At 35.2% G+C, this 25,712-nt stretch overlaps 3 protein-coding genes across 4 annotated transcripts; 2 read left to right on the plus strand and 1 right to left on the minus strand.

Annotated features, from left to right (window-relative positions):
- The first annotated feature begins 6,485 nt into the window (after nt 1-6,485).
- LOC122311664 (BTB/POZ domain-containing protein At1g21780) lies at nt 6,486-10,787 on the plus strand. Its single transcript, XM_043126298.1, has 4 exons — nt 6,486-6,735; nt 6,831-6,976; nt 9,489-9,604; nt 9,959-10,787. The coding sequence occupies exons 1-4, from the start codon at nt 6,623-6,625 to the stop codon at nt 10,562-10,564; spliced, it is 981 nt and encodes a 326-aa protein (XP_042982232.1). The 5' UTR covers nt 6,486-6,622; the 3' UTR covers nt 10,565-10,787.
- A 7,054-nt stretch (nt 10,788-17,841) lies between these two features.
- On the plus strand, nt 17,842-18,434 carry LOC122311222. Its single transcript, XM_043125675.1, has one exon. It carries the CDS (start codon nt 17,923-17,925, stop codon nt 18,247-18,249), a length of 327 nt encoding a protein of 108 aa, XP_042981609.1. The 5' UTR covers nt 17,842-17,922; the 3' UTR covers nt 18,250-18,434.
- Nucleotides 18,435-18,597: 163 nt separating this feature from the next.
- On the minus strand, nt 18,598-22,591 carry LOC122311221 (chlorophyllide a oxygenase, chloroplastic). 2 transcript variants are annotated; one of them, XM_043125673.1, is made up of 9 exons: nt 22,434-22,591; nt 21,798-22,031; nt 21,504-21,608; nt 20,760-21,035; nt 20,386-20,533; nt 20,077-20,261; nt 19,852-19,964; nt 19,292-19,586; nt 18,598-19,110 (listed from the first exon to the last, which is right to left on the minus strand). In XM_043125673.1, exons 1-9 carry the CDS (start codon nt 22,509-22,511, stop codon nt 18,940-18,942), a joined length of 1,605 nt encoding a protein of 534 aa, XP_042981607.1. In that variant the 5' UTR covers nt 22,512-22,591; the 3' UTR covers nt 18,598-18,939. The 2 variants fall into 2 exon arrangements, with proteins under 2 accessions (XP_042981607.1, XP_042981608.1); XM_043125674.1 differs by having other exon boundaries at nt 21,798-22,057; nt 22,434-22,554.
- Between the last annotated feature and the right edge of the window lie 3,121 nt (nt 22,592-25,712).

The raw sequence follows: 25,712 nt of genomic DNA on the forward strand, positions 1-25,712 counted from the left end.
CTTTCCAAATACACATAAGATATACTTACAAAAAATTCTCATAAACTCAAACATATGGTATGTATATGTCGTCTTCTCTTCTCTATTCTCCAATTTCACATAATAAAGAGAGGTTTCTTTGCTATGAGGTGTCACTCCATATGTTTTGCTTTCGCTCTCTTTGACAAATTTGGTTGATTTGTAGCATTGACTATTGAAAAATTCATTTATGAAAAACTTTCTTGTATAGACTATGACCGTCTCTTCTTCAATTTTGTGACATGTTTTTAATATCACTCGTGTAAATTTTGTTCACATATCATTTTCTTTCTCTTTAAAATAATGTGCATCTAAGACGTTCTCATATTGATATACAAAGTCATTAACCATAGTGGTTGAACAAAACTAATTCTTGAAAAACTTATTCTTGCTTTCACTCATTTGATTTGTTGACATACTGACACAAAATTTTGAAAGCAAGTAAGCTAGAATCCACTTATCCCGTAAGACGTAAAGACTTTGCAGTCAATTATTATCTCCTATCACATAATTCATTAATATTGAACTACATTGCTGTTCAAACTCATTAGTTGTAATTTTCTTATGGACACATTGACGACAATCTTTTTGAAAGTCTGAAATTTGTTATATACATAAAATAAATTTTCAAGAAACTTTTGTAAAATGTGCCACAAGCACAACTTATAAGTCGTATTTGGGAGTACCTCTACAATGACTTCCGTCATAACCTTGTCATCATCAGTAATTATGGTTGAAGGGACATGCCCAAGTATTATCTCTTGTCATATTCTCAATAACAATGTATATGATCCAGTTATTTCATTAACTAACAAAGCACAATCAAATATTATAGTTTGGTGATGATGGTTAACTCTAAAACATGGCACAAATGACTTCTTATAAATATTTACCAGGTATGTGGTATCAAATGTAACAACATTTCTAAAATATTGATATACAGCCATTGATCATGCATCTGCCCAAAAATAACTTCACATACACTAATTCTCATCAACTTGCACAGAGTACACAAATCCAAGTTCTTTACATTGTCAATCATAAAAATAGACATAACCTTTGTGCATATCTCTCTTCAAATAATTTTCTTTTTTTGTTCCACAAGTAATTTTTTACATCCTTGCCAATACTTTGTGCATCTCCCTCTTCAAATTTTTTCTCCTTTTGTTCTCCAAGTAATTTTCCACATTCTTACTAATATAACTAATATTAAAGTCACCTCATAATTCTGTATTCAAAACCGGCATTATCTTCCTTATCTGTACATCAGACTCATTCAAAGTCATAATAAGTTTTTGTTTTTACATGTGTGACTCCCTTATGTCGGCAGAGCTAGAGTGGCAAATCGTATTAACATGTTGTGTTCATGTCATGTATATTATATGATATGGGTCAACCAAAACACAATCTGTTTCGACCCGTGTCAACCCGTTTATGTAAAAGAGTTGAATTGACCCAAATAATCTATTTGACCTAATTAACATAATTTTACATAAAATTTAATATCACAATATCTTTAAAAAATATATAAAACTAACTACATAAGTCTAAAATTACAGTTCAAACAATAAAAATACCAAAATTACAATTAAGAGAAATTGTGAGAGGTAGTCGTGACTCATGAGAACTAACTCAATTTAGAACTAAGAGAGAGAGAGCTAGGAAATACAAAAATAGGATTAAGGTATTTTTGTTTTTAGGTTAAAAATAATATAATTGTAATTTTGAGTAAAACCTTTAATGGGTCTAAACGGGTCACTAACGGGTCAATCTGATTGACTCGTTAATGAATTGTGTATTAACGAGTCAACCCGTTTTGACCTGAATCCGTTAACATCAAACTCAAACCCGATAATTTCGTATTGTATTCATATTGGATTAATTAGTCATATCATATATTACCACTCCTAAAGCAAACTAGTGTTTCTCGATATAAGTAGCATGTAGTTATGTTCAAGTACAAAATTGCATACTATCAATTTTTCATCATCTTTTTTTATTTTCATCGTTACTTTACATTCAATTTTTATTTCAGCAAATTCCTATCGTTCTTTTTGTTTGCTCCTTTCCCGTCGAAATTTTTCTCTTGAGCAAACGTAGTCTATTACAATTAGTTTTCTCTCTTCTTTTGACAATTGAGTATGGTTGGCCCATATGAAAAAATCTTTTCTTCTTGTGTATGCCTTGTAAAATGCCTGGGCATTTTCTACATCATCAAATACCATACTGATGAATGGCTTCAAAAGACTAATACTCAAAGAAGAAATCACATTTACTCTATCATTTACATTGACTCCATCTTCCACATACTGATTTCATCTTCTACATTCACTCTATCTTACACATTTACTACATCTTCTACATTCACGTCACATTTTTCTTCTACACTTTTAGCCTAAAACCGTAGATCTTCACCTTCTAGACATGTGTGACTCATATTATCTCAACTTCATCACTATCAGAACTCCAAATTTGATCATTCGTTACGAAATAAGAAATACAAAATAAGATCTTTCAACAATCTTATTCAACTGATTTCAAAAGGATAATAATAATAATAATAATAATAAGGCAATCTGGCGCTAGGCACAATATGAAATATATTTAGTCACGTATTTGCCATTCTAACTAGCAAATTCTTATTTTCCAAAAAAATCTAATTTCTCAAGAAAATCAATAGTTATATTATGTAATTTACATTAAAAAAATTAGATTTATACAAACGTACTCGAGGACAAAGCAAGCGTGTGAATCAATCGGCCCCATGTGTACATGATGGTCCAAAAAATTATGTGCCCATCTATTAACTAGCAAATTCTGATTTGCTAAAAAATTCTTAGAACCAAGAAAATTCATTTCAAATTCTGTCATTTTAGCCATAAAACTTTTTACACTTCTAATCAGTGCCATTAAAATGTATACATCAGAAATACCTACAAATCCTAAATGATTATGAGTTAAAAAAAAAAATCATACATCAGAAATACCCATATGAGTAAAAAAATTATACATCATTGCAAAACTCAGTGCAAGTCAGTACACAAATCAATGCAAATTACCCCCATTAAAATTAGCACAAATCAATGCTACAAACCATTCAATACAAATCCATAGATTATGAGCAGGAAACTAAGATACTTCTCCAACATTTTAGTACTGAATTTTGAACTTAATCACATACAAGTTAAATTTAAAAAATTTCCTATCACATATTAAATTCAAAAACTAAGTACTAAACTTTGAACTAAGATACTTCTCTAGCATCCACTCTGCTTAGGAAACTAAATGGTTTGTAGAGAGGGAATTTCTTTTTTTTAAAAAAGTCACTGTAAAAACCAAACCAAGAAGTGGCGGAGGAGATGGTGGCGACCTCTGTTGACGATGACGACGACTGCTGTGGTGGGCAAAGGCTATGATGGGCAACGATACTTGTTGGGGGTAACAAAGCTTGGTGGGGGCGACGGTGTTGTCTGGCTGTAGCGACAACAAACCTAGTTTCGTATGGCGGCGATTTGGATTCTTCCCAAAGTTCACGGCAAAGTTTGAAGGAGGGTCGACGTTTCTCTTCTCAAATGGAGTTTACACTTCTGTTGATTTTATCAGATGAAACCATATTCATTACATCTAGTTTATAATTTCATACGTGGCTTATTTTTATTGGGAACAGTTGGACCGTTCCAAAGAGGAATTGTTCCTTTTATGCTAAGCAACGTGATTTTTTTTTCCTTTTTTAAAGTTTATGCATATAATATAGCCCCATGTGGAATAGTTAAAGTAGCATACTACTGTATAATATAATAGCCTAAGGTGCCGTTTGGGGTTGCACTAGGGAGTTTTAAAAAGTTTTTAAATAACCTTAAAAAAATACTTTAATAGAAAAATTAGATTATTTAAGTATTTAATATTAAAGTATCTTTTAATCTCAAATGAACTAAAAAGTACGTTTGAGGAAAAATAAATGTACTTTTCCAGATAATTCGAAATGTAATTCGAATTTTAAAAAGACTATTAAAGGGCGAAAATTTCCATACAACTTTCAAACATTTACAACTTTCAAATTTTTAAAGATATGGTCATAATTTAAAAAAAAAAATCAAATGATCGTATTTCTAGCTCAAAAAATAATTTTTTAAATTTATTTCTAAACAAATATAATATGTTTGAAAGTGTTTTAAACATATTATACAAAATAATAAATAAATTTTTAACAATAGAACTTATTATTTAAGCTATAAATTATAAGTCCTAAAACTATAAGATATATTTCTCACCATAATTTCAAACATGCAATGAAACTCCTTAAAAATTCACGTTATAGACAAGGGACCAACCTAGACAACAATTTTCTTTGGTAGATGGAAAACAGAAATGCTACAGACAGGGAAGTTGGCGCAGGAATTGCGCACACCTCCCACTACCTCATTTTTTACGTTTCCTTTCGTGCACAATTCCTGCACCAAAACACCTGCATCAATCATTTTTCGATGGAAAATGCTTTGGCTGCCGGCACTTTCAACCATGTCTCGATTCTTTTTTATTTGTAGGATTTATGTTTGTTTATATTTTAGTATTGTGTTTTTTATTTTTTATTTTTTTGTTATTTTTTTTTATAAAATTACATTAAAAAATGCTTTAAAAAAAGAAAAAAAAAGTTTTACATAGTCGGTAGAAATCCTCTGTGACTCTAGCTGCTCCCTTAGCAAATAATGTTTAGCACAAGATGAAAAAAATAAAAGAAAAAAAAAGATAGAGATTTCCTAAAATTTTGGACAGAGTTTTATGATGCGAAAAAGAAATAGACATATGAAGTAAGTCTCATAATATTTATTGAACATTTAATATTACTTGATAAATTCACTCGGACGATTATAGAAGTTATATGATATATTTTATATGTCTATCTTTCTCTTTACCTAGCTTAAATAGCATACAAATTGACATTGCTCGTCAAAGAGCATAAGGTGGTAGAATGTGAGGTCTTGAGCCATTGAGTGAGTATATAATAAAATAAACTAATAAAAATGCTATATAAAAAAAAAAAATATGTTAGTGGAATGTTTGGTATCGAAGAAATCTTCTTTATTTTTGAAAAAGAAGGATGATTGTGAAGAACATCTCCACCGCCCCGGTAAGCCCTCCACAACCTCTAGAAATGACATGATATAGGCATCGTCTTCTTCCTGCGGGTCGTATTCATGACAACTTGAGTTGACGTACTATTCTTTTATCTTACTAGTTTTTCTAAAGATGGAGTTGATGTACTTTTCTTTTTGCATCAACGGAAGGGGAGTTCCGACAACAAGAAGCTACAGTAATGCAAACCCTCAAGTCGTGGTACAGAACAATGACCAGCAAAGTAAAGTAGTCCATAACTCTCTATAAACAGTTGAATCAACAATCTATTTGCCAAAAAAATTCAAAACTGACTATTTCTCAACTTTGTTTTTCTTTCCTATTAAAAATGCTTTAACTATAAATAAATTTTATAAAAAATAAATTTATCAACTGACGTGTTTTGATAGGACAGGTTAGATTATAAAGTAGATCTAACATTATCATAAGAAATTATATCAATTTATAAATTTATTTTTATAAAATTTCTATATAAATGTAACACTAATTGTCATGAGAATTTTTATCGTAATCTCTTGCCTGGTCTTTTACTTTTATTAATGTATATATATAGATATAAATTATAAATTACAAGTTAGCAATGACCTACATATTAAACTCAAATTCAAAGAATCTTTTTTTTTAAGAGGATAATTCAAGGGATCTTAATTCTAATTTAGCAAGGTGTTTTTCAAACGATATTTCCAAGGTCGTGTCTGTGTAAATAATTGGACCAAAACGTAAAAAAAAATATCAGAAATTTTATAACAATTTTAAAGTTTCATTTGAAATTATTATTTAATTTAAATTTTTAAGATAAATGATGATTTAATTATAAGAATAATGGTAGGCTTTATGCTGGAATTTTTTTAAATTATTTTTACGTTATTATTAAAGAAATATTTTTTAATGATATTACGAATTTTTTTTAAAAAAAATATTTTAAAATATTAAAAAATAATTAAAATTATACTAATGAGAGTCTCGAACGGTAGTTCTCAACTATGAGAGCAGCACCACCCTTAATAATAATTTGAAAATGAGTTCTGTTATATAAAATTACTTTTAGATATTTTTTATATATTTTATTAATGTGATTGGTTAAAATAATTTTTTATATTAAAAAAATAAAATAACCAAATATATTAATAAAATATACAAAAAATATATAAAAATAATTACATATAAAATTTTTAATTAAAAATTAGGTTCGCTTAGAATAAAGGTCAAGCTACTTGCGATATGAATGATGATTAATAATTGAGGAGATAGATTTAAAAAGTTTTGGAAACTTAAATATCACGGCGACATCAACTTAAAAAAAAAATTATTTGAATTGCGACACCTTTGTCTTTTAACAAACACGATCATAAAGTCGCAACTTTGCAAAAAGCGAAGTCTTCCACTTCCACCTGTTTTGTTCTTCTTTGCCTCTCTGACTCCTTCAACAGCACAGTAATATCTGTGAACTCATGTACAGAGAAGAGTAAAGATGGCTGATTCCAAGGTGGAGATGATCTCAAGACTAGCTCAATGGAAAATCGACAACTTTGGACCCTGCTCTTTCAAAAAATCCGACCCTTTCAAGGTCGGAATCTGGAACTGGTAATAACTCCTTCTCTTGTTACCTGAGATGTAAATTTGTGTAAATGTTATTGGGTTTTCTGTTGGTGGATGATGTTTTGGAGATTGGTTTACAGGCATTTATCCATAGAGAAGAATCGTTACATCTACATTCGCCTATATCCAGAGCCCTCACGAGTCTCCAAAGAGCAGCCTCCGCTTGCTCGCTTTATCTTCCGAGTCTCTATATCCGGCGCTAATCGCAAGCACTACATCTCCCCAAGTATGCCTTATCTTACTAATTATGTTCATATTTTCTTGTTAAAGCAAATGTTTTCCCTTCTAATTTGAGTCGTATGTGGTTGAGATGTTCATTTTTACGAGCCCTTTTTTTGAAGGATCTCGTTGTTTAGATATAAAATAAAGAATTACATTTAGCTCTTCCCATTGGCATAAGTTTTCGTGACGAGTGGGACGATCGGCGGAAACGAAAGCGGGATTTCCCTTCCTTTGAATGCCAATATTGATAGTGAATTGTAAATTACTGAAGGACTCCTTCAAACAATGAGTTTGGGATGATAAAGCTTTATTGATCAAAGGAAATTAAATAGATGAACCAAAAGAAATTGATAATGTCCTAGTTGAACCAAAACTCGAAGCAAAGCTAAAACAACTACTCCAAAGAGAGAGAATATAATGTAATCATAAAGTGATAACACGCTGAACACTAAAATATCTAAATTTGCCTTGCCATCTGCCAAGCAAAGCGCTTTATGCACAGCATTCATGTCTGCTAGACATCGTGTCTTCATACAGACTTCTAGCTCTCAAGTTAGATCTTTGCCCGTGTAACACTCTTTTACCGTTACATCTTCTATATTTTCTTTTTATTGCCATTGAGTGTCCGGAACAAAATTTCAACTAAACCAGAGTACACAAGCCCTTCGCAAGGAGTTTCCCGCAAATGTGCCTCAAATAATTCAAAGGGAAATTGAAATTCCCCCAGCATGATGGCCCATAGAAATTATTTTCACCCAAGTTTCGAACCTTAGATCTGGAGGGAGCATACCACTAAGACTGAGGCTCTTCTATATGAAAAATCCCAAGTAATTTGCTCTGGGAAGAAAGGTGAAGAGTTGTACATCCTAGGGACTATGATGCTGAAGATGTTTTAGACATAATATGATATCTGAATTTTGTGTTGTATATGATGGGGACAATTATTCGTAGGGGATATAAACATATAGCGAGTCTCCAATTGAGGCCTTTATGCAACAAGTTTGAACCACGACCTTTACCCAAAAACTTAAAGCCTGTGTTGTGGCCGCATTATACTCACTCTCTTATGAAATTCTGTTTGTCTTGAGATTGCATCAGACGTAAAAATCTAGCCTTACTACATACATATAAAAAATATTGAGAAACCAATCTGTAGTTCTAAGAAATGACAATTTGCCTGATCTTTTTGTGTGTGTATGCCCCTGCAGGATTTTGACTTGGACAAATACTTGTATGGGGCTGGTATTTGTCTTAGTGGATGGTTAGATTTAGGACTTTGTTTGTTTGAATGGAAAAAAAAATTTAGGGAAATATGCTTCTGTACTCAACTTTTTTCAAATTTTAATTATTGCATGGTTGTTTTCCAGAAATATGTATAACATCCATATTTGAATTTGGCCAATCCATTTTGAGAAAGAAAAAACCTATTTGAGGGTTTTCTAAGAGGTTGGAATAAAGGCATCAGGAATACAGCTGTTGAAAAGTAGATAATGTGGTGTATATTTTATTGCTGTGACCAACTAGACGGCCTTTTAGATTAATCCCATCGAGTTAAAACTGATCCTGCTCTTAGGCTGGCTAGATGACACTGCTACGCTTTAAACTTGCACAATCAATATGAAACTGAAAACTTTGTGTGGCAAAGCATCCTATGTATGTGCCTTGAATCATTCAGGAAAAAAAAAAAAAGCAGAAAAATATAAGTAGGTTGAGGGAACTTTTATGTGTTCAATTAACCCAGTTTCTTGTCACAAGTGCAGTATGAGATCCTTATGTTTTGAAACACGAAAATATGCCAAGAGGAATGTTTTTTCTTTCAAAAGTAGGTTGAACTTCTTGCAATCAACCACACACTATTATATTTCTCAGTTCTATTGTGCAAAAATCACATTATTTTTTGGCCCTTTTGATTCCTTGAGGAGGATCTCAGTTCCTCCCACCTGTCCATTACGCAAGAATTTGATGGATGGACAGTATGTTGTTTCAACTTGATGAGCTGTATTTCCTGGGTGATCCTTTTTGCTTGGCGTTACTCAACCTTGTGTTGTATGCTCAAATTAAAATAAGCAGGGTTCATGCTGTTTCCCATCCAAGTTTTATTTCTATATGATCAATTTCTATTATAGGTCTGCAAAGTTTCTGCATGCTCTTCTTTAATCTTTTTCGGTGGTTGCTGTAAATGCATTGACTCTGACCCATATTGCTATAATTAGCTACTGTGTTGTGTCCTAAGATATACTCCCTTTATGAATGCATGCATATGGAGATGTAGTTGGCCACATTTCTTTAGATCTCACCCATGCTGAAGTGGGTAAAATGAAGCAATTGTTTGTTTGACCTACTTGCAGAAAGAAGTAAAATCAGTTCTAATAGAAGTTTTTAGTGATCATCCAACATTCATTATTTGAATTTTCATTCATTTTATTTTAAGCTCCAATATGGTGATATGTTTTGCATATGAGACTCAAGACAGTTGCCAATATATGCACATAACCGTATATTGTTTCATATTACAGTTCATGAGAGACTGCTTCGCACATGTGAAGACTTCGTTTGGCCAGTTGAACCCACCTTTCATGGTCGCTTCATCATTGATGTTGAGTTTCTGGACCTGAAGATCTGCCCTCTGAATGTGAGTAACTTTCCGAAGTCTTGTCTGAGCTGACTATGATGTTGGCATGTAAGAGGGATTTTATTGACAATTTTTTTTCTTTGCTGTCTCTTGGACCTCTTTTTTTATTTTTTATTTTTTATTTTTATCATTGATTCATTCCAATGCATCTAGTATAATTTCTCTAGTCAGATTTACTTTCTTCCAGTCTGGTCCTTCTATGGCCAGGTGACTTTTAGCAAGAAATAGATTCTAACTGAAATTTTTCTTTATAAAGACACAATAAATCAAGCATTAAAACAAACTCAAGGTGTCTCTTAGTTTCTGTAAACCTTGCTATTTGCTTCATTATCATTCTTTGCATGCTTAACTCAGGGTGGAGACGCTTGCTCCATTTGGCCCAGTGATGGGGGGATGCAGTCTGTGTCAGCCCAGAGTTCTCTTCAGTGCCTCTCTCGTATGCTTGATGAGGCCATCCTTTCTGATCTCACCATAAGAACTGCTGAGGGCACTTTGCGAGCTCACAAGGCAATTTTGTCTGCAAGTTCTCCCGTGTTTCAAAGCATGTTCCATCATGACCTCAAGGAAAAAGAGTCGTCTACAATCTACGTAGAGGACATGCCACTAGAATCTTGCATGGCCCTTCTCAGTTACTTATATGGAACCATAAAACAAGAGGATTTCTGGAAGCACCGACTGGCACTTCTCGGGGCAGCCAACAAATATGACATTGCTAACCTCAAAGATGCTTGTGAGGAAAGCCTCTTGGAAGACATTAACTCTGAAAATGTACTTGAGAGGCTGCAAGAGGCTTGGCTTTACCAGTTGAACAAGTTGAAGAAAGGATGTTTGACGTACTTGTTTGATTTTGGCAAGATATACGATGTCAAAGATGAAGTTCAAAACTTCTTCAGTCATGCCGACAGGGAGCTGATGTTAGAGATGTTCCAAGAGGTGCTTACAGTTTGGAAGCCTGTATGAAGGAACAATGGAATTGGTCTGCACATAGTGACAAACAATATAGTTTCCTCTATATACTCTTGCACACATGAGCATGCTAAGGTTTGCATGCAGGAAGTCTACTATAGTTTAAAACTGTGAAGAATACTTGTATCATGATCTGTGTGGAACCTTGATCTGGGTATAAAACTCCTGCAATTCCAAATCAATTGAGCAGTGCTTTTAGCTGTGTTTTTTCCTGAAATCTTACTCATCTCATGTGCAATCTTAGACAAGAATACGAGTTCCATCTCGACCACTGTTCCTGCGGCAAGAATATGAGTTCTTTTTGTTGGAGACAGCTTTGAGAGATGAAATTATTGGTAGAAGAACGTTGACTACTAAATTGTTGTTGTTTCTGAGTGGCAAGCATTGCTTTCATTTGCTACAGCCTCCTTAGTTTTTCAATTATTTTCCTGGGGGTGAGTCAGAGGTTACGGATAGGGGTGTTCACCAACTTTCTTAGACGATTTGAACCATCTGGATAAGTATCACAAATTCACAACCAGAAAGCAATGGCTAATGCATATGCTCAGTAGATTGAATGTGACCGTGCACCTGTGTGGCGGATATGGACTCATGGTAAAATTCATGGCTCGATTCGGTACAGCATGGACTATAGAATATGAAAATGGCTATACGATATTCACAAAAACAATATGCTTTCAACAGTAAACTGGCATGGCAACACTTGGGTCTTTCTCTCCCAATGCAGCAATCAATTTAAATCATTTGGTTGTCCCTGATTAAGCAGATGCTGCATCAACCTTTGCCAATAACTCTTAATTGACAATGGCTTAAAAGTGCAGAAATACCATAAAAGATTTCAAATCAAATGAGCCATTCAGAATGGGCATTCCTATAACAACCCACCTTTGCTTAGCCAGGGACGGCTTCACTTTGTTGGGCATTTACGTTCACTATCTTGTGTGCCTCAAGAGTCAATACGGCCTATCGACTCTTGAGGCACACAGGATAATGAACGTGAATGCTCAACATGCTCTCTTAGCTGTGTTTCCCACATCGAAAACCCAAAAGATGGGCAGATGATCAAAGTTCATCGCGCGAAGACATGTCATGAAGACCAATAGATTTTCCTTTTACATTGCTATCCAATAAATTAAGTTACTTTCATGATGCTGCACTAACAGGACATTTATAGTTAATTTACTTTATTTTGGTGGAGATGAGCAACAGTTGGAAAGGTTTAACATTGAGTAGGCTGGTGATTGAAGAAATCGAATGGTTTTCAGGTAAAAATTGAACTTATATATACGAAATAAAACAAATAAAATAAAATAAAAGATTACTGACATGACTAAATAGACTACAAAAAAGATGCTTTAGAAAGTATATATACTTATAGATTCCCATTTAGAAAGAAGCCATACGTCTTTAAGCAAACTTACTTTATTAGGGAGACTAATGTTGGGCCTCCATGTGGAGTTTGATTGTGTTTATGGGTGGCCCAGTATGATGACCTGATCCAATAAGGGCTTGTCGCTTCTTCTTCTTTATTGTTTTATTTTTTTTGATTCTCGATGAGGGTTTAGATCTTAATATGCTCTGACATATTGTATTAAATCTTTGTACAACCATCAAACTGTATCCTTAATTATCATCTTAATAAAATTATAAATAGCATTTAGACATTAGCAAATTGTTGAATCACGTAAATCTTGTGTCGTATATAATTAAGTCCACTTTTGCTTTATTCTTTTCTTTATTGTTTCTTACCACCAAAAGTTTAATTTGAGTCTATCACAACCACTCCAAAGATCTTAATTGCAAATCACCACAATTTTCAATATTGTTAGCACTAACTCTGGAACTTTTGGTAATATATAATTCACATCAACGACATGCAGTGTCAACACAACAACACATGAGCCTCTCGCACCCCACCTCAACATAGATTAGGGGGGCCTTGAGGAATAGGAGGATGAGTAGCAGAGGATAGCAATTGCGAGAAGGAGAGAGGGCAGTGGCGGCTATAGGGGGAGAGAGAGAGAGAGAGAGAGGATTTAGGGTTCACTTAACTCTCAAAACGACATTGTTTCAATGTTTTTTTTTTTTTTTAAATCATTATCAAAATGATGTCGTAACAAGATTTCTTATATATATGTGTACACACACATATATATACATATATGTTTTGGGCTGGGGAGGGGTAGGGTTGTCCAGGCAGCCTCGGTGGGGCTAGGGTTGTGGACAGTGGGGTGGCCGGGGGTGGAGCCTACCCTAATATGAATTGTAATTTTTTTAGAAAGTGATTTTTTTTTTCATTAATATTTGCAATATCCATGAAATGATTGATTTCCTCCAATGTTTTTTTTTTTTTTAAGTACTACAATTGTCATAAACATATCATAATTTATGAATAATCATAGTGATAAATCACAACTCAATCGTTTCCTTTATAATCTTACACAAGGAGATTTACACACTGACATTGTTTAATAATTTAGTTTTATTTTATAATAAAAATAATTTAAATCACATTAAAGCTGAGCATCGACTGGATTGGAGTCAAAATGTCCAACCTCCAACTCCAACTACGACTTTGTCGGAGGTCAAATCCAACAAAATATAAATGAAGCATCGCTGTGTAAACTTTCTTGTGCAAAATTTTTGTATAGAAGAAGCATTTATATATTAATATAATTAATATATATTTATATATATGGTTAATTTGAAACCAATTCTATGGTTAGTCATGAAAATTCTATGTTTGGGACCTAATGCCATGTAATTTCAAATAACTATGTTAATAAACACGTAAAACAATCAAATAATCTTGTTCATTTAGAAGGATAGTAAGATATTTATTTCATCATATTATATTAATGTATCTTAAAAATGATAAAGACTTAGATCTTGGTATAATATATATTTATATATTAAATAATGATCCACCTACAATTATTTGACAACTTTTCTACTACTCACTTCAAATCAACTAATATAATTGTGTCCATTTATTAAAAAATATTTTCAGTTTTATATAAATACCCTTCATTTTAAATAGAGTTATAAAATAGTTGTAAACTTGTAAACTAATTGTAGGTTTATCATCTAGAAAATGCTGCTTAGATCAAGGAAGCTTACCGTTAAAATCAATTGTCTGTGTTTTTTTTTTACTTAATATTTAAAAAAGTGACTATTAATAAATTTTTTTTAATGTTTAAAAATATTTAAAAATAATAATTGAAAGAAAAAAAAGAGTGCATTTGCACTTGTGGGGCACCATTCTCAATTTCTCGGTCCACTAGCATTATTGTTGTTATCATTTTCCTTATTCTAAAAGCACGCTTAACTCATAAGTGTCTAATATGTAATTTTTTTTTTTTTTGTGCTAATATGTAATATATACAAGCATTTGATAGTGTATGGCAGTTTGGACAACATAACATGGATCACATACAGCATGTTCAACATCATTTGCATCAATGCAGGGCACAATTCAAAAGGTGGAGTGTAACTACTAGATCTGGTATAAGGAAGAAAATCAAGGATAAAACAGCACTGTTGTCTTTTTGGTATGAGAACGGTGAGGGTCATAGTGTGGAGGAAATGCAACAGACTCAAAAAGATCTAGATACTCTTTTAGAACAAGAATAGATTGCATAGAAACAACAAGCAAAGCAGCATTGCTTAAAGGATGGGGATAGCAACACTAGATACTTTCATCAGTGTGCTAATCAAAGAAGGAAAGTTAACCATATAGGCTATGTGGAGGATGATGGGGTCTTTTCATATACTACTCAGACCGATATTAGTAAGGCTTTCATAAAACACTTCAAATATGTTTATGAAACTTCCAATCCTACAAGTATTGAAGATATTCTTCAGGATGTTAATACAAGGATACCATCAGTCTTTCAAGATGAATTGGAGAAAGCTTATACGGCTTATGAGGTTAAGAAAGCACTTTTTCAAATGGATCCTTTAAAATCTCCTGGACCTGATGGTTTTTTAACATACTTTTATCAGAAATATTGGCACATTGTGGGAGATTAAGTTAGTACAGCTGTTATTTTTCTTCTTGATGGGCAAGGATCATGGGAGAGTATTAATGCTATAGTTTTATATATGATACCAAAGAAGAAAAATCCTATGAAGGTGGTAGATTATAGACCAATCAGTTTGTGTAATGTGTTACATAAGTTATGTTCTAAAGTGCTTGCATACAGGCTGAAACTGATAGTGCCATATGTTATAAGTTCATATCAAAGTGCTTTGTTGCTAATAGACTTATTTCTGATAAGATATTGGTGGCCTATGAGACCCTTCATTCTATGTCAATTAAGCTGAAAGGAAGTGAGGGTTTCATGGTTTTGAAGTTGAATATGAGTAAAGCATATGATAGAATGGAATGACCTTTTATTGAATTTGTTTTACTGAAGATGTGTTTTCCTAGTAAATGAATAAGTGCAATTATGATGTGGCTAAAATCTCTTTCATACTCTGTGTTAGTAAATGAGATGCCAAGTTAGAAGTTTTTCCCTTCTAAAGGACTTTGACAGAGGGATCCTATTTCTCCTTATATATTAATCATTTGTGCTAAAGTGCTTAGTTATACTTTGACCACTGCTAGACAGCATGGTAATCTACATGGAATTCCTATTGGAAGAAATGGTTTTAGATTGAATCACTTGTTCTTTGCAGATGATAATTTGATATTTTGTAAAGATTTGGTGGTGTTTGCATACAGTGTTAACAAAATATGAGTTGGCATTGGGACAAAAGCTAAATAGAGATAAGACAACACTTTTCTTTAGTAAGAATGCCAAAGCCGAGGCAAAAAAATTACTTAAGCAATGTTTTTTGTGTGCCAATAGTTAGATGTTATGAGAAGTATTTGGGGTTGCCTGTCATGATAGGGAGGGGTAAAACACAATCCTTTAACTACATAATGGACAGAGTATGACAGAGATTGAGCAATTGGAAACTAAAATTTTTGTCACAACCAGGTAAGGAGGTGCTTATAAAAGCTGTTGTTCAAGCCATCCCTACATATAGTATGTCTATGTTTCAACTCCCAAGAGGTATATTGCAAGGCATAATTAAGATGATCCAAAATTTTTGGTAGAGTCATAAACAACAGGATAAGAACATTCACTAGATAAATTGATCAGTCATGAGTAAGACAAAAGGGGTTGGAGGTTTGGGTTTTAGATATTTGGAAAGTTTTAATAAGACCCCCCTAGCTAAACAAGGATGTAGATTACTTCAAAATTTAACTTCTCTTGTTGCAAAGGTTATGCATTTGAAGTATTATAGATATAAAAATTTCCTGCAATCTAGTTTGGGATGCCGGCCTTCATATGCTTGAAGATCAATTCAGGGGGCTAAGAGCTTATAACAAGAAGGGTTGACTTGGAGAATTGGTAATGGAAGATCAATGTCTATATAGAAGGATAAATGGGTTCCTAAACCTTGGACTTTTAAAATTTAGACTCCTCCTACTGAGTTGCCCATCTTAGCAAAAGTTTATGCATTGATAGATATTGATAACTAGAGGTGGAATGAGACTATGGTAAGAGGTATTTTTACTGCAGATGGTGCTGAAGCTATTAAAGATCCCTTTGGGTATGATATGTAGAGAAGATAAGTAGATATGATAGTACACACAATCTAGATTTTTCTCTGTGAAGAGAGCTTATCACTTGTAGAAGATGATTAATGATAGAAGTACTGGTGAATCTTCCAACAACTCAAGTCAAGACATGTTTTTGAAACAACTATGGAATCTACCTATCCCAAAGGTATTTCAAGTCTTTATTTAGGAAGCATGTTATAATGGTTTACCAACAAGAGCCCATTTAATGAAAAAGTTGTGCTTACATCTTATCTGAGTCCAATATGTTGTTTGTATTCTGAAGATGTGACTCATGTCCTATGAAATTGTGAGGTAGTAAAGGATGTTTGGAGTCTTGGCTATATTAAGATATAGAAGATGAGTGCTTGGGGTTTGGATTTTCTATTCTTTATGAAACATATGTATGAGATTTTAGATCAATAAGAGTTTGCTGAAAGGCAAATTGAGATGTTGCAATTGACAAAGTACATTCTCATATAGGTATTGGGATGGTAGTAAGGGATTTAAATGGGAAGGTCTTGGCAGTCTTGCATGAACTTGCTATCTTTAGTACTGACTCCACCTCAGGAAAGGCTAGAGCTACATTGAGTGCATATGTGTTCTGTTGTGAAATGGGATTTGATCAAGTGGTACTAGAAGGAGATGCTAAGTTAGTGATTGATGAAGTACAAAAATATGAGGAGAACTTCGGGCACCTTTTTGGAGGAAATCAAGCAGGGGTGTAAAAAAAAACTGATAAACTAGACCGGACCGGACCGGACCAAACTGGTAGGATCGGTCCGGTACCAGTTTTATTTTTCTTAAAACCGGTCAAAATCGATCCGGTTCCGATTTTTCTTTTTCTAAAATCGAACCGGATCGGTTTATATATATTTTTTAGTTTTTTATATTGTATATGATATTTATATATAATATATAACTATATATAAAATAGTTTTGTATTATATAATAAATTACTAATTAATATAATATTAAATTTTAAAATCTTATATAATTTTATTTATTGTATTAATAGTTATACTAATACTATATCACTATATATTATAATATACTATAATATATCATTATATTATATATCACTATAGTATTGTATACTATAATATATTATATTATATATATTATATAATATATAATATAGTATATTAAAACCGGACCAAAAATCTATAAAACCGAAGTATCGGTTTAGAAGGATAACTGGTGCGTAATTGGTTTTAAAAAATATAAAACCGGTACATATCGATTTGGTTCTGAAGTTTGTCTAAAACTGGATCGAATCGGACCGGTTACACCTTTAAAATCAAGCAAGTTCTAAATGAGTTAGATGATTGGCAGATTTGCTATGTAAAGAGGGATTTTAATTAAATTGCTCATGTGATGCTTTACTTCGTTTATCGGAATGTGTAAATTTGGGACTTGTACTATAGTGTATTAGAGGATTTTTATTTTCTGATTTGGTATTAAGTTAATAAAATTGGATGTGTTTTTCCTCTAAACATATATATATATACACACACACAAGCAGATATTCAAACAATTATATAATTAATTACGTTTTATAAAAATAAAAGTGCCAAAAATAAAAAATAAAAAGTTTTTTTTTTCCTCCGGGTCGTAGCAGAGCCAGAACGTCCCCGAAACCTCCAGATAACCGAACGAACCGCCTGTCTGGCCCCTTTCCATATAAATTAACTGAACCGTTTGGACGAAGGAAAGGAGAGGGAGAAAGGAACGCGGAAATATGTTCTTCTTCTTTGTGGGAGGAGTAGAGCAACAAGTGCGGCAGGTGCTGACATATGGCGCCGGAAAGTGCATAGCTTGCCGCTCACCGGCCGATCTGGTGGAGTACGAGAAAGTCCTGAAGCTGTTCTTTGTTCCCGTCTGGCGGTGGCGTGGGAAAGAGCCCCTCATGCACTGCAACAATTGCAACCTTTTCTTCCCTCCCTCCTACTCCCTGCCGCCGCCGCCATCAGATTCGGCCGTCCCCGACGTCTTGAGGTGCCGGTTCTGTAAAAGGCCGGTGGAGCCCGAGTTCAGTTTTTGCCCCTTTTGTGGATCTGCTCTGTGAGCATCCTCTTTTATTTTGTTCGTTCGTTACCAATGGCTTCCTGTGAAACAGATGTGGGTAGATCTGACGATGAGAGCTTAGAGCGTTTAGGGTTTTGATGGGAGTTGTAAATTTGTATAATGGATTGTAGAAAATGTCATCCTTTTAGGATGTGTTCAAAATTAATAAAATTGGGTTCTGTTTAATCTCTTTAGTCTATGAAATTTTTGATCTGTTTGGTAATATTAGATCGAAATTTGAATTTATAAGCCTATGATGATAATGAATTTTTATTTCGATCGACCAATGCACTATCTGAAAAAAATAAAAATGACACTTCATGTTAAAGAGTGAGATTATTCACCAGTCTAAGACCAGAAATGAATCTTCATCCCTTTATTAAGTGGTGAATTAAATGAAAAACAAAAACAAAATGCATTTGACTGTACACAAAAACAAGAAAATCAGTGTACAGTTTCTTTATAGTTTACAGTGGTTTGTAAGTGAAGACCCGTTTATCCTCTGCCTCTGATCATTGACAACTTCTGCCATGGGGATTTATTTGAGAGAGCAAAAGGTGTTCGAAACTGCACATGCTGTCAGCTCTTCAGAACTCCTTTTTGCAACTCTGCACTGAGATTTCAGTTAAATCTTCTGGTCGAGTTCAATAGTGGGAATCAACAGTGGTTAAATCCATCATCAAAACTGTTTCTACACGGGTTTGTCGAATGGTAGTTGCTTAGCTCCTTGCTCCACAGCTCCTCTCCATAGCCTGTACCTTACCCCGAGCTTATCGTAGGATACCGGCCAATTCCAGATGTTTGCACCGTTGATCATGCGCTCTTGCTGGCCAAGTACAAGCCGCAGATCCTCATTCAAGACCTGTCTCAATTGAACATCAAGAATGTTTTGGACAGAAATGTCAGAAGAGAATAACTGGGTATGGAATTGTCATCTGTTCTACCTCCAAAGTCTATACTAAGAAAGCTGAAATTTTTCCTCTTTTGAATCCCCACTCCACTTCTCCCGCAACCCATAAAGAAAGAGTGAATTTTTCTCTTACCTGTTCTGCGAAATGCCTCCACAGATACTGCATGAAAGGAATGTGCTTAAGCAGGGGAGCAAAATCCAGTGACATTCTGTATAGTAATCTTGTCTTCTGCCGGGATGAAGGTAAGCACACATGAAGTTGGTGAAGGTGCGTAGGACACTGCTTGGTACTCTGTCCTCCCAGTTTCCCTGGCTTTGAGATCCCTATGGTTGATAGCACCATACAAGGTGGCCGGAATTCCATATCTATGGGATAAGGGTCCCAGTATCCTTGGAGGCCAGATGCAGGTGTCAAGAATTTCACCAAGCTGAAATTACAAAGCAAGTTTTGCCACGAGTAAGTTTTGCTTGTACTCTTTTGTTAAGATAGATAATGAATTTGCTTTGCTAACATCAGGACCATTTAGTCTACACGAGCTACATATTGGAATGATAAAATTCATAAGTAATGCAATGTAAAAATGGGGTAATCTTGAAAATTATCACAGGAATCATTCTCCATCAGATTTGCTGATTTGTTTTTTATGACCTTAGCAAAATTGATTGCATTGAATGGTAATAAGGGCAACAAACCTGGGAACGCTCCATCCCTTGGCGAAGGTAGAAGTGTGGGTAAAAGGGGCATGCGCAAGATCCAAAAGATTATCTAGAAGTAGCCCATGTTCTACCGGAAGCTCCATGACAATCTGTCATATGGAAGGATATAAAAGCAATGAGATGACTCGTCTTCTTTCGTACAATCATATAAGCTTAATTCATTGTCGGCAATAGCTTGAAGGATATGAATATCTGTCATACCTCAGCATGGACTTGGAATCCTGGAGGAGGTTCTAAAGAAGGAATGGTGGCTGTTGGAGGGTCATTGCCAGGCCAAATCCAGATCATCCCCTCTTGCTCAAAACATGGCAATGACTTTATCTTCACATCAAGTAATCGCGTTGATGGCATTTTCTCACATTTCCCATCTGTTGAGTACTCCCATCCTGACATTCATCCATTACAAATTTCCTAGATTAGTTTTCTGCACACGTTCTCATTGTAATATAAGACCTGCAAATATTACCCAGACCATATAAACTGCAATTATCTCTTATAATTCTTACTAACCATGGTAGGGACATTGGATGCGACCCTCATTTACTGAACCCAGGTGAAGAGGGCATGCCCTATGTGCACAGGTGTTCCGTACACATCCAGGTTTCCCATCTTTTCCACGGAAGATGACCCATTGCTCCTCAAAACAATCAATTGGAATCTGAAGCAGATAAGTGAAGAGGTATGCATCAGATGACATACACACGACAATTGGTTGTGACAAAATAGAGATAGTTTGCAGGGGTGTCTGTATCAAGACACCGATGCTGAAACTGGTGGCTGGATGATGCTTTTTATTTTCTTTTTTATTTTTTGACTGGGCAATGCTGATATAATTAACTAATAAATAAAGAATGAATCAAAAAGTTTTCAGGCTATAAGCTTACCATGGTATCATCCTTCAGATCAGCAGAGAAAGCAACGGGATACCAGAAATTCATCAAGCGGGGATGGTAAGGTTGAACTGGACCTGAGACGTTCAAGCTTTTACGTGGCAAACTCCTCTGTACAACTTTGGGAGATTGTGTAGATGTACTGGGAGATGGGGATGTTTGTTCTGGTGCCGTTGAGTTTCTGTCTTGTAACAGTCTATCATTCACTAATTCTTCCATGTAAGCTAGTTTATCCAAAGCAGTGGCGATTCTTGCTTCAGATATATGAACCTGTTATGATTCATGGGTCAGATATCATATTCTTACGATGAATGCTACACATCATCCCACACCACACACTTTATATATTAAAATATTATTTTTTATTTTTTTTATTTTTTATTTCATTTTATTCTTATTAAAGTAATTGAATTATTCTATTTATCATCCACACACTACATATTTATTATAGAAAAAAAAAAATTAAAATAAGTGTGGTGTGTGAAGTGTGAGGATGACAAGAAGAATTTTCCTATTCTTATAGGACTAGATTTTAAGGGAAAATATTTATGCAGTTAATCCGGATTTAAGGGTCTGCATTATTAGAAATGTTAAAGTTTTTCATCATCTAATATTCAGTTGGATGGTCTATTCTCTTCCAAAGAAATGTGAAATGCTTCACAATCTAATGGTTTTTGCCTCATTGATGGCAAGTATCAAGTCACAAGTTATTATCTCATAACGAAATAGTCTCATCACCTGTTTGTGAGCTTGTCCTAATTCTTCCTGCAATTCTGCAAGCTCCTTCTTCATTGTGCCAATCGACTTGTACTCCCGGGCTAAAGGATTTAGAACTTCTACAACCTAAAACCGAATTTCTAATATTAGAATTTCCGACTAAAATATATAGTTGCTTTAAAAATAGTTTCTTAAAAAATATCCTGAACAGAACCAAGCTGCTTCAAAGGATCAATTCAGCAGATCACACAAGGATGCATGGATTTTAAGCTAGTAAAATCAAGGAAACAAACAACTTTAGATGTATGGAAAAACCTTTTCGTGAAGGAGCATGATTGTGAGCACATCTTGTCGAGCCCGCCAATCACAGTACTGTATATCATATCTAGCCACTTCCAGGGCTTGGTTTACATCCAAGAACTTCCCTTTGCACTGCGGGACTTTAGACCTCGGGTCTTCCACATCAAACAACGGTCCCCAAGAAACCTTCTTTTCAACCCCTCCTTCTTCTGCAAATACAGCAAGCACCCGAAATCCTCCTTTGACACCCTGAATTTCAACAAGCCCACAACGATCTGAGATAAGTCCAAGAATCAGCTAATATATTAATTGATTTTTCCTACAAAATATAGCAGCTCCCAGATATGTTAACCAGATAGATCTATTACAAAGTCAAATCTTTTGGTTATTGAGTATTAGAACTTAACTCACAACTGAACTAACTAATAAACCAGTCACACTGATTCACCTATAGATTCAACAGTAGCCCATTTCATTATAATAAAGAAGGATTCCCCATTACTATTTTTCAAGAAAACAAGAGATAGATCATAATCGCCTCACCTCGTGACCAGTCTTATAAGCTAAAACTCAACGTAAAAGATGTTGTTCCATATCTTTTTACCATATACCCAGATAAACTCAGCAGGCATATGAGGGAAAAGTCCATACCTTCTTGGTGTTGAATTTAGATGATCTACCGAGAGAGATAGGTAAACAGAGAACCGAAGCAGTAGCTACGGTGGTCATGTTTTGGCGTCTAAAGCTGACCGACTCTCTGAGAGAGAGAGAGAGAGAGAAGTTAAAACGTGGGTAATATGACCGTAGGGACGAATTTTGGGGATTTTGTTGATAAGAGGTCGGTCTTTCCCGCGATCTAGGCTGTCCTTCCAAGTAATGACACGTGGACAAACGTGGACTCCATGGTCTCAAACGTGGCATCCCCTGCTTCCACACGTTCTTTTATTGGTCTGAGAGAGTAGTTTCTTCTGACTGTGGACCCTAATATCTTGCCAGCTCGGATGTTGAAGATATATTTCTTCAGATTGTTGTGTTTGGTGTCCTTTGTCGTTCTGCATGTTTTTAGAGAAGGCCTGTTTGTTGAATATGAATATGAGGTGCATAATAACCCTTTTTTTGAAATGTGATATGGACCGTAACAAAATCCTGTCCGTCCATTATATTCATATTCCACTAATGTAAAAATAGTAATTTGCGTATATTGCTTGATGGGCACCTCAAAACCTTGCATGGAAAATGAAACATATGTTTGGATACAAAGAATGTTGAAATGAGATTCTCGGAATATGCTTTTGAGTCCCGTAAAAGAATTTTAATTATGATGGTTTTTATAATAATGTATGCACTATAAGTTACCAGATATGTCACATCGTATCTTACAAATATTACAAGAAATAAAACATTGAAGATTAAAGAAAAACATAATGAAAAAACATTAAAATGTCTAGCTACTATGTTTGTATGATATAATTATAATCTTATGATAGAGATAGATAGACAAGGATGTTGCTAAATTTATGATTCATTGTCGTCCATTCTTAGTATTCTTCTTAAGAAAATGATAACGCTAGAAGTAATAAGTATAGAAAGAGACTGGTTTTTTAATTAATAGATTTATAAATAAAATAGAGATTTATCATTTAAGATTTTGCTATGGAAATATATGATATTTGAAGCGATTATGCTTGTTTATTTCACAAAATTAAAATCATTTTTAATATAAATAATATTTTAGGAAAACAATTTTGTAAAAAAATATTTAAAAGAGAAATGATCAGATCTTAACCATGTTTTAACGGAAAAAAGTTTCAATGCAAATTTAAAAATGTGACCGTTTAAAAAGAGAATAAGGAAATTAATAATAAAAGTTAGTGTGACGCTCCCAAATCCCCACGCCGGAACACGGAAAAATCGAGACGTCCGGATGGTGACAACCCGGGTCACCATCCTATCAACGGGTGCCAAGTATGTGCAAAGGCAACAAATGTGCACGAAAGAACACGCAGCGGATAACGAAAGTCATAACTAAGTACCAGAATTTTTCTTAATGTAATACAAGCTGTTTAAAACGTATATAGATAAAATATTACAAAAACATAAATACAGTTTTAAACAAATATAAAACATAGCATCAGCAACCCGGCGGAGCCGCATCCTCGGGCTCAGCCTCCTCCTCTTCGTCTTCTAACTCTGCACCAAAAGCTACGGAACCAAGAATGGTACCGCAGGTAAGTAAAACCCAAATACTACCAGATAAAAACACATAAAACTCAAACAGGATGCATGAAACATGCCCAATGCACAAAGCCCATAAAACACAAGTTTTCCACACACGCCAAAAACCTATTTGGCCCAAAAACACACAACCTTTCTAACTAACACGCCAAAAGTCACATTTGGCCCAATATCTCGCCAAAAGTCCATTTGGCCCAATACCACACCAAAAGTCCTATTTGGCCTTTCAAACCATTATCCAATTTTAACTGCGTGCACCATGACCTCCCCTAGGGGTCATCCGCACACCCTGGCTCCAGTGCCACACCGCAGAATACCACCACGCGTGTGACACCTAACAAGCGATGCCCAGTTCCGCGCCCCGCGCGTACGTAGCCAAGCATCCTCTAGCCCTCACCAGCGAAGGGCCACGGAGTCGGTGCGTAGGGCGATGCCCGGTTCCGCGCCCGGCGCGTTCGTAGCCAAGCAACCCCTAGCCCCCGCTCCCGTCGTCTAGCGACAACTCAGGGGACATCACTCAGTGTATTCCGCTCCCGAGTGACCAGAGGAGCTCCACCGGGATAATACCCCATCCCGGCTTGGGGTCGTGATACACACGCACCCGTAAAACCACTCACGCCAATACACAGGCTTTTCACACAATTCCACAAACACACGTGCATGCACCATGCAATGCCATAACAATGCATAATAAAATAATCAAACAACATAAAACAATTAAACAGACAACTCCATCCTCCATCCATCCGACCCCCGAAACTCTTCGGACTCAGTCCGGAATCAACAACCAACAACAATAAATAAATTGAATGAGCGATATATATTTAAATCTGAGAATAGGGTTTGGAAAATACTTACAGCGCTATACGGTAATTTTAGAAAACAAGCGGCGTTGCAAACGGCGGCGGAAAAGCAACGTCACAGTGAAAATTCACTGCGGCCGTGGGTTTGAAAAATCCACTTTTGAACGGGGACAAACTAGGACACGAAATTGATAGGGAATGGTCTAAGGATGGTTGTGAAGCTATTGGAAGTGATGAACGGCCGTGGGTGGCGGCGGAATCGCCGGAAATGGCCGGAAAGTGCAAATCGGAAACTAAGCTCGTAGGAGCTGTTCCGGTGGTCGTTGGAGGCCGGAAATGGGTGGGTTAGGACGGCAAGGAGTCGGTGATGAAGTGGTGAAGAAATGGTGGCCGGAGGCGGAGCGACGGCGGCGGATCGGAGCAAAATCCGTGCGGCTTTGTTGGGTATTTTCCGGCCAAACGGCCAGCCGGTTGGGGGTGGCCTTCGGAGGGGTGGTGCGCCGGAGGGAGGGGAAGAGTTTGGGACCGGTGGCGAGCCGAATGGTGGCCGGACGGCGGTGGGCCGGTAGAGAGAAGGCTTCGGCTGTGAGGGAGAGAGAAGAGAGAGAGAGAGAGCCGATCGGGGGGGTTCGGACGCGGGGAGAGAGAAAAGAAAAAAAGAAAAAAAAGAAAAAAAGAAAAAGAAAGGAAAAAGAAAAGAAGAAGGAAAAAGAAAAAAAGAAAAAAAAGGAAAAAGATGTGAAAAGAAATGAGGTCCAATCCTCACTCCGGGAAAACGAAACAAACCGCCGAAAAAGATAAAAAAAAATCACAAAATAACTAAAAGAAATAAAACAAAACCTCAAATAAATTAAAAACTAATTTTAAAACGCAAATAAATTTAAAATAAATA

The sequence above is a fragment of the Carya illinoinensis genome, chromosome 5 (genome assembly GCF_018687715.1).
Source record: "Carya illinoinensis cultivar Pawnee chromosome 5, C.illinoinensisPawnee_v1, whole genome shotgun sequence".
In the NCBI taxonomy this organism is placed as follows: domain Eukaryota; kingdom Viridiplantae; phylum Streptophyta; class Magnoliopsida; order Fagales; family Juglandaceae; genus Carya; species Carya illinoinensis.

What these genes read in the sequence shown, in the direction of transcription:
- LOC122311664 (XM_043126298.1), top strand. Translation starts at nt 6,623, where the DNA reads ATGGCTGATTCCAAGGTGGAGATGATCTCAAGACTAGCTCAATGGAAA. An exon ending in AAGGTCGGAATCTGGAACTG is followed by an intron (nt 6,736 to 6,830) that starts GTAATAACTCCT and finishes ATTGGTTTACAG; the next exon opens with GCATTTATCCATAGAGAAGA. An exon ending in CAAGCACTACATCTCCCCAA is followed by an intron (nt 6,977 to 9,488) that starts GTATGCCTTATC and finishes TTCATATTACAG; the next exon opens with TTCATGAGAGACTGCTTCGC.
- LOC122311222 (XM_043125675.1), top strand. Translation starts at nt 17,923, where the DNA reads ATGTTCTTCTTCTTTGTGGGAGGAGTAGAGCAACAAGTGCGGCAGGTG.
- LOC122311221 (XM_043125673.1), bottom strand. Translation starts at nt 22,511, where the DNA reads ATGACCACCGTAGCTACTGCTTCGGTTCTCTGTTTACCTATCTCTCTC. An exon ending in CTAAATTCAACACCAAGAAG is followed by an intron (nt 22,032 to 22,433) that starts GTATGGACTTTT and finishes GTTGAAATTCAG; the next exon opens with GGTGTCAAAGGAGGATTTCG. An exon ending in GGAGGCATTTCGCAGAACAG is followed by an intron (nt 19,111 to 19,291) that starts GTAAGAGAAAAA and finishes CAATTGAGACAG; the next exon opens with GTCTTGAATGAGGATCTGCG.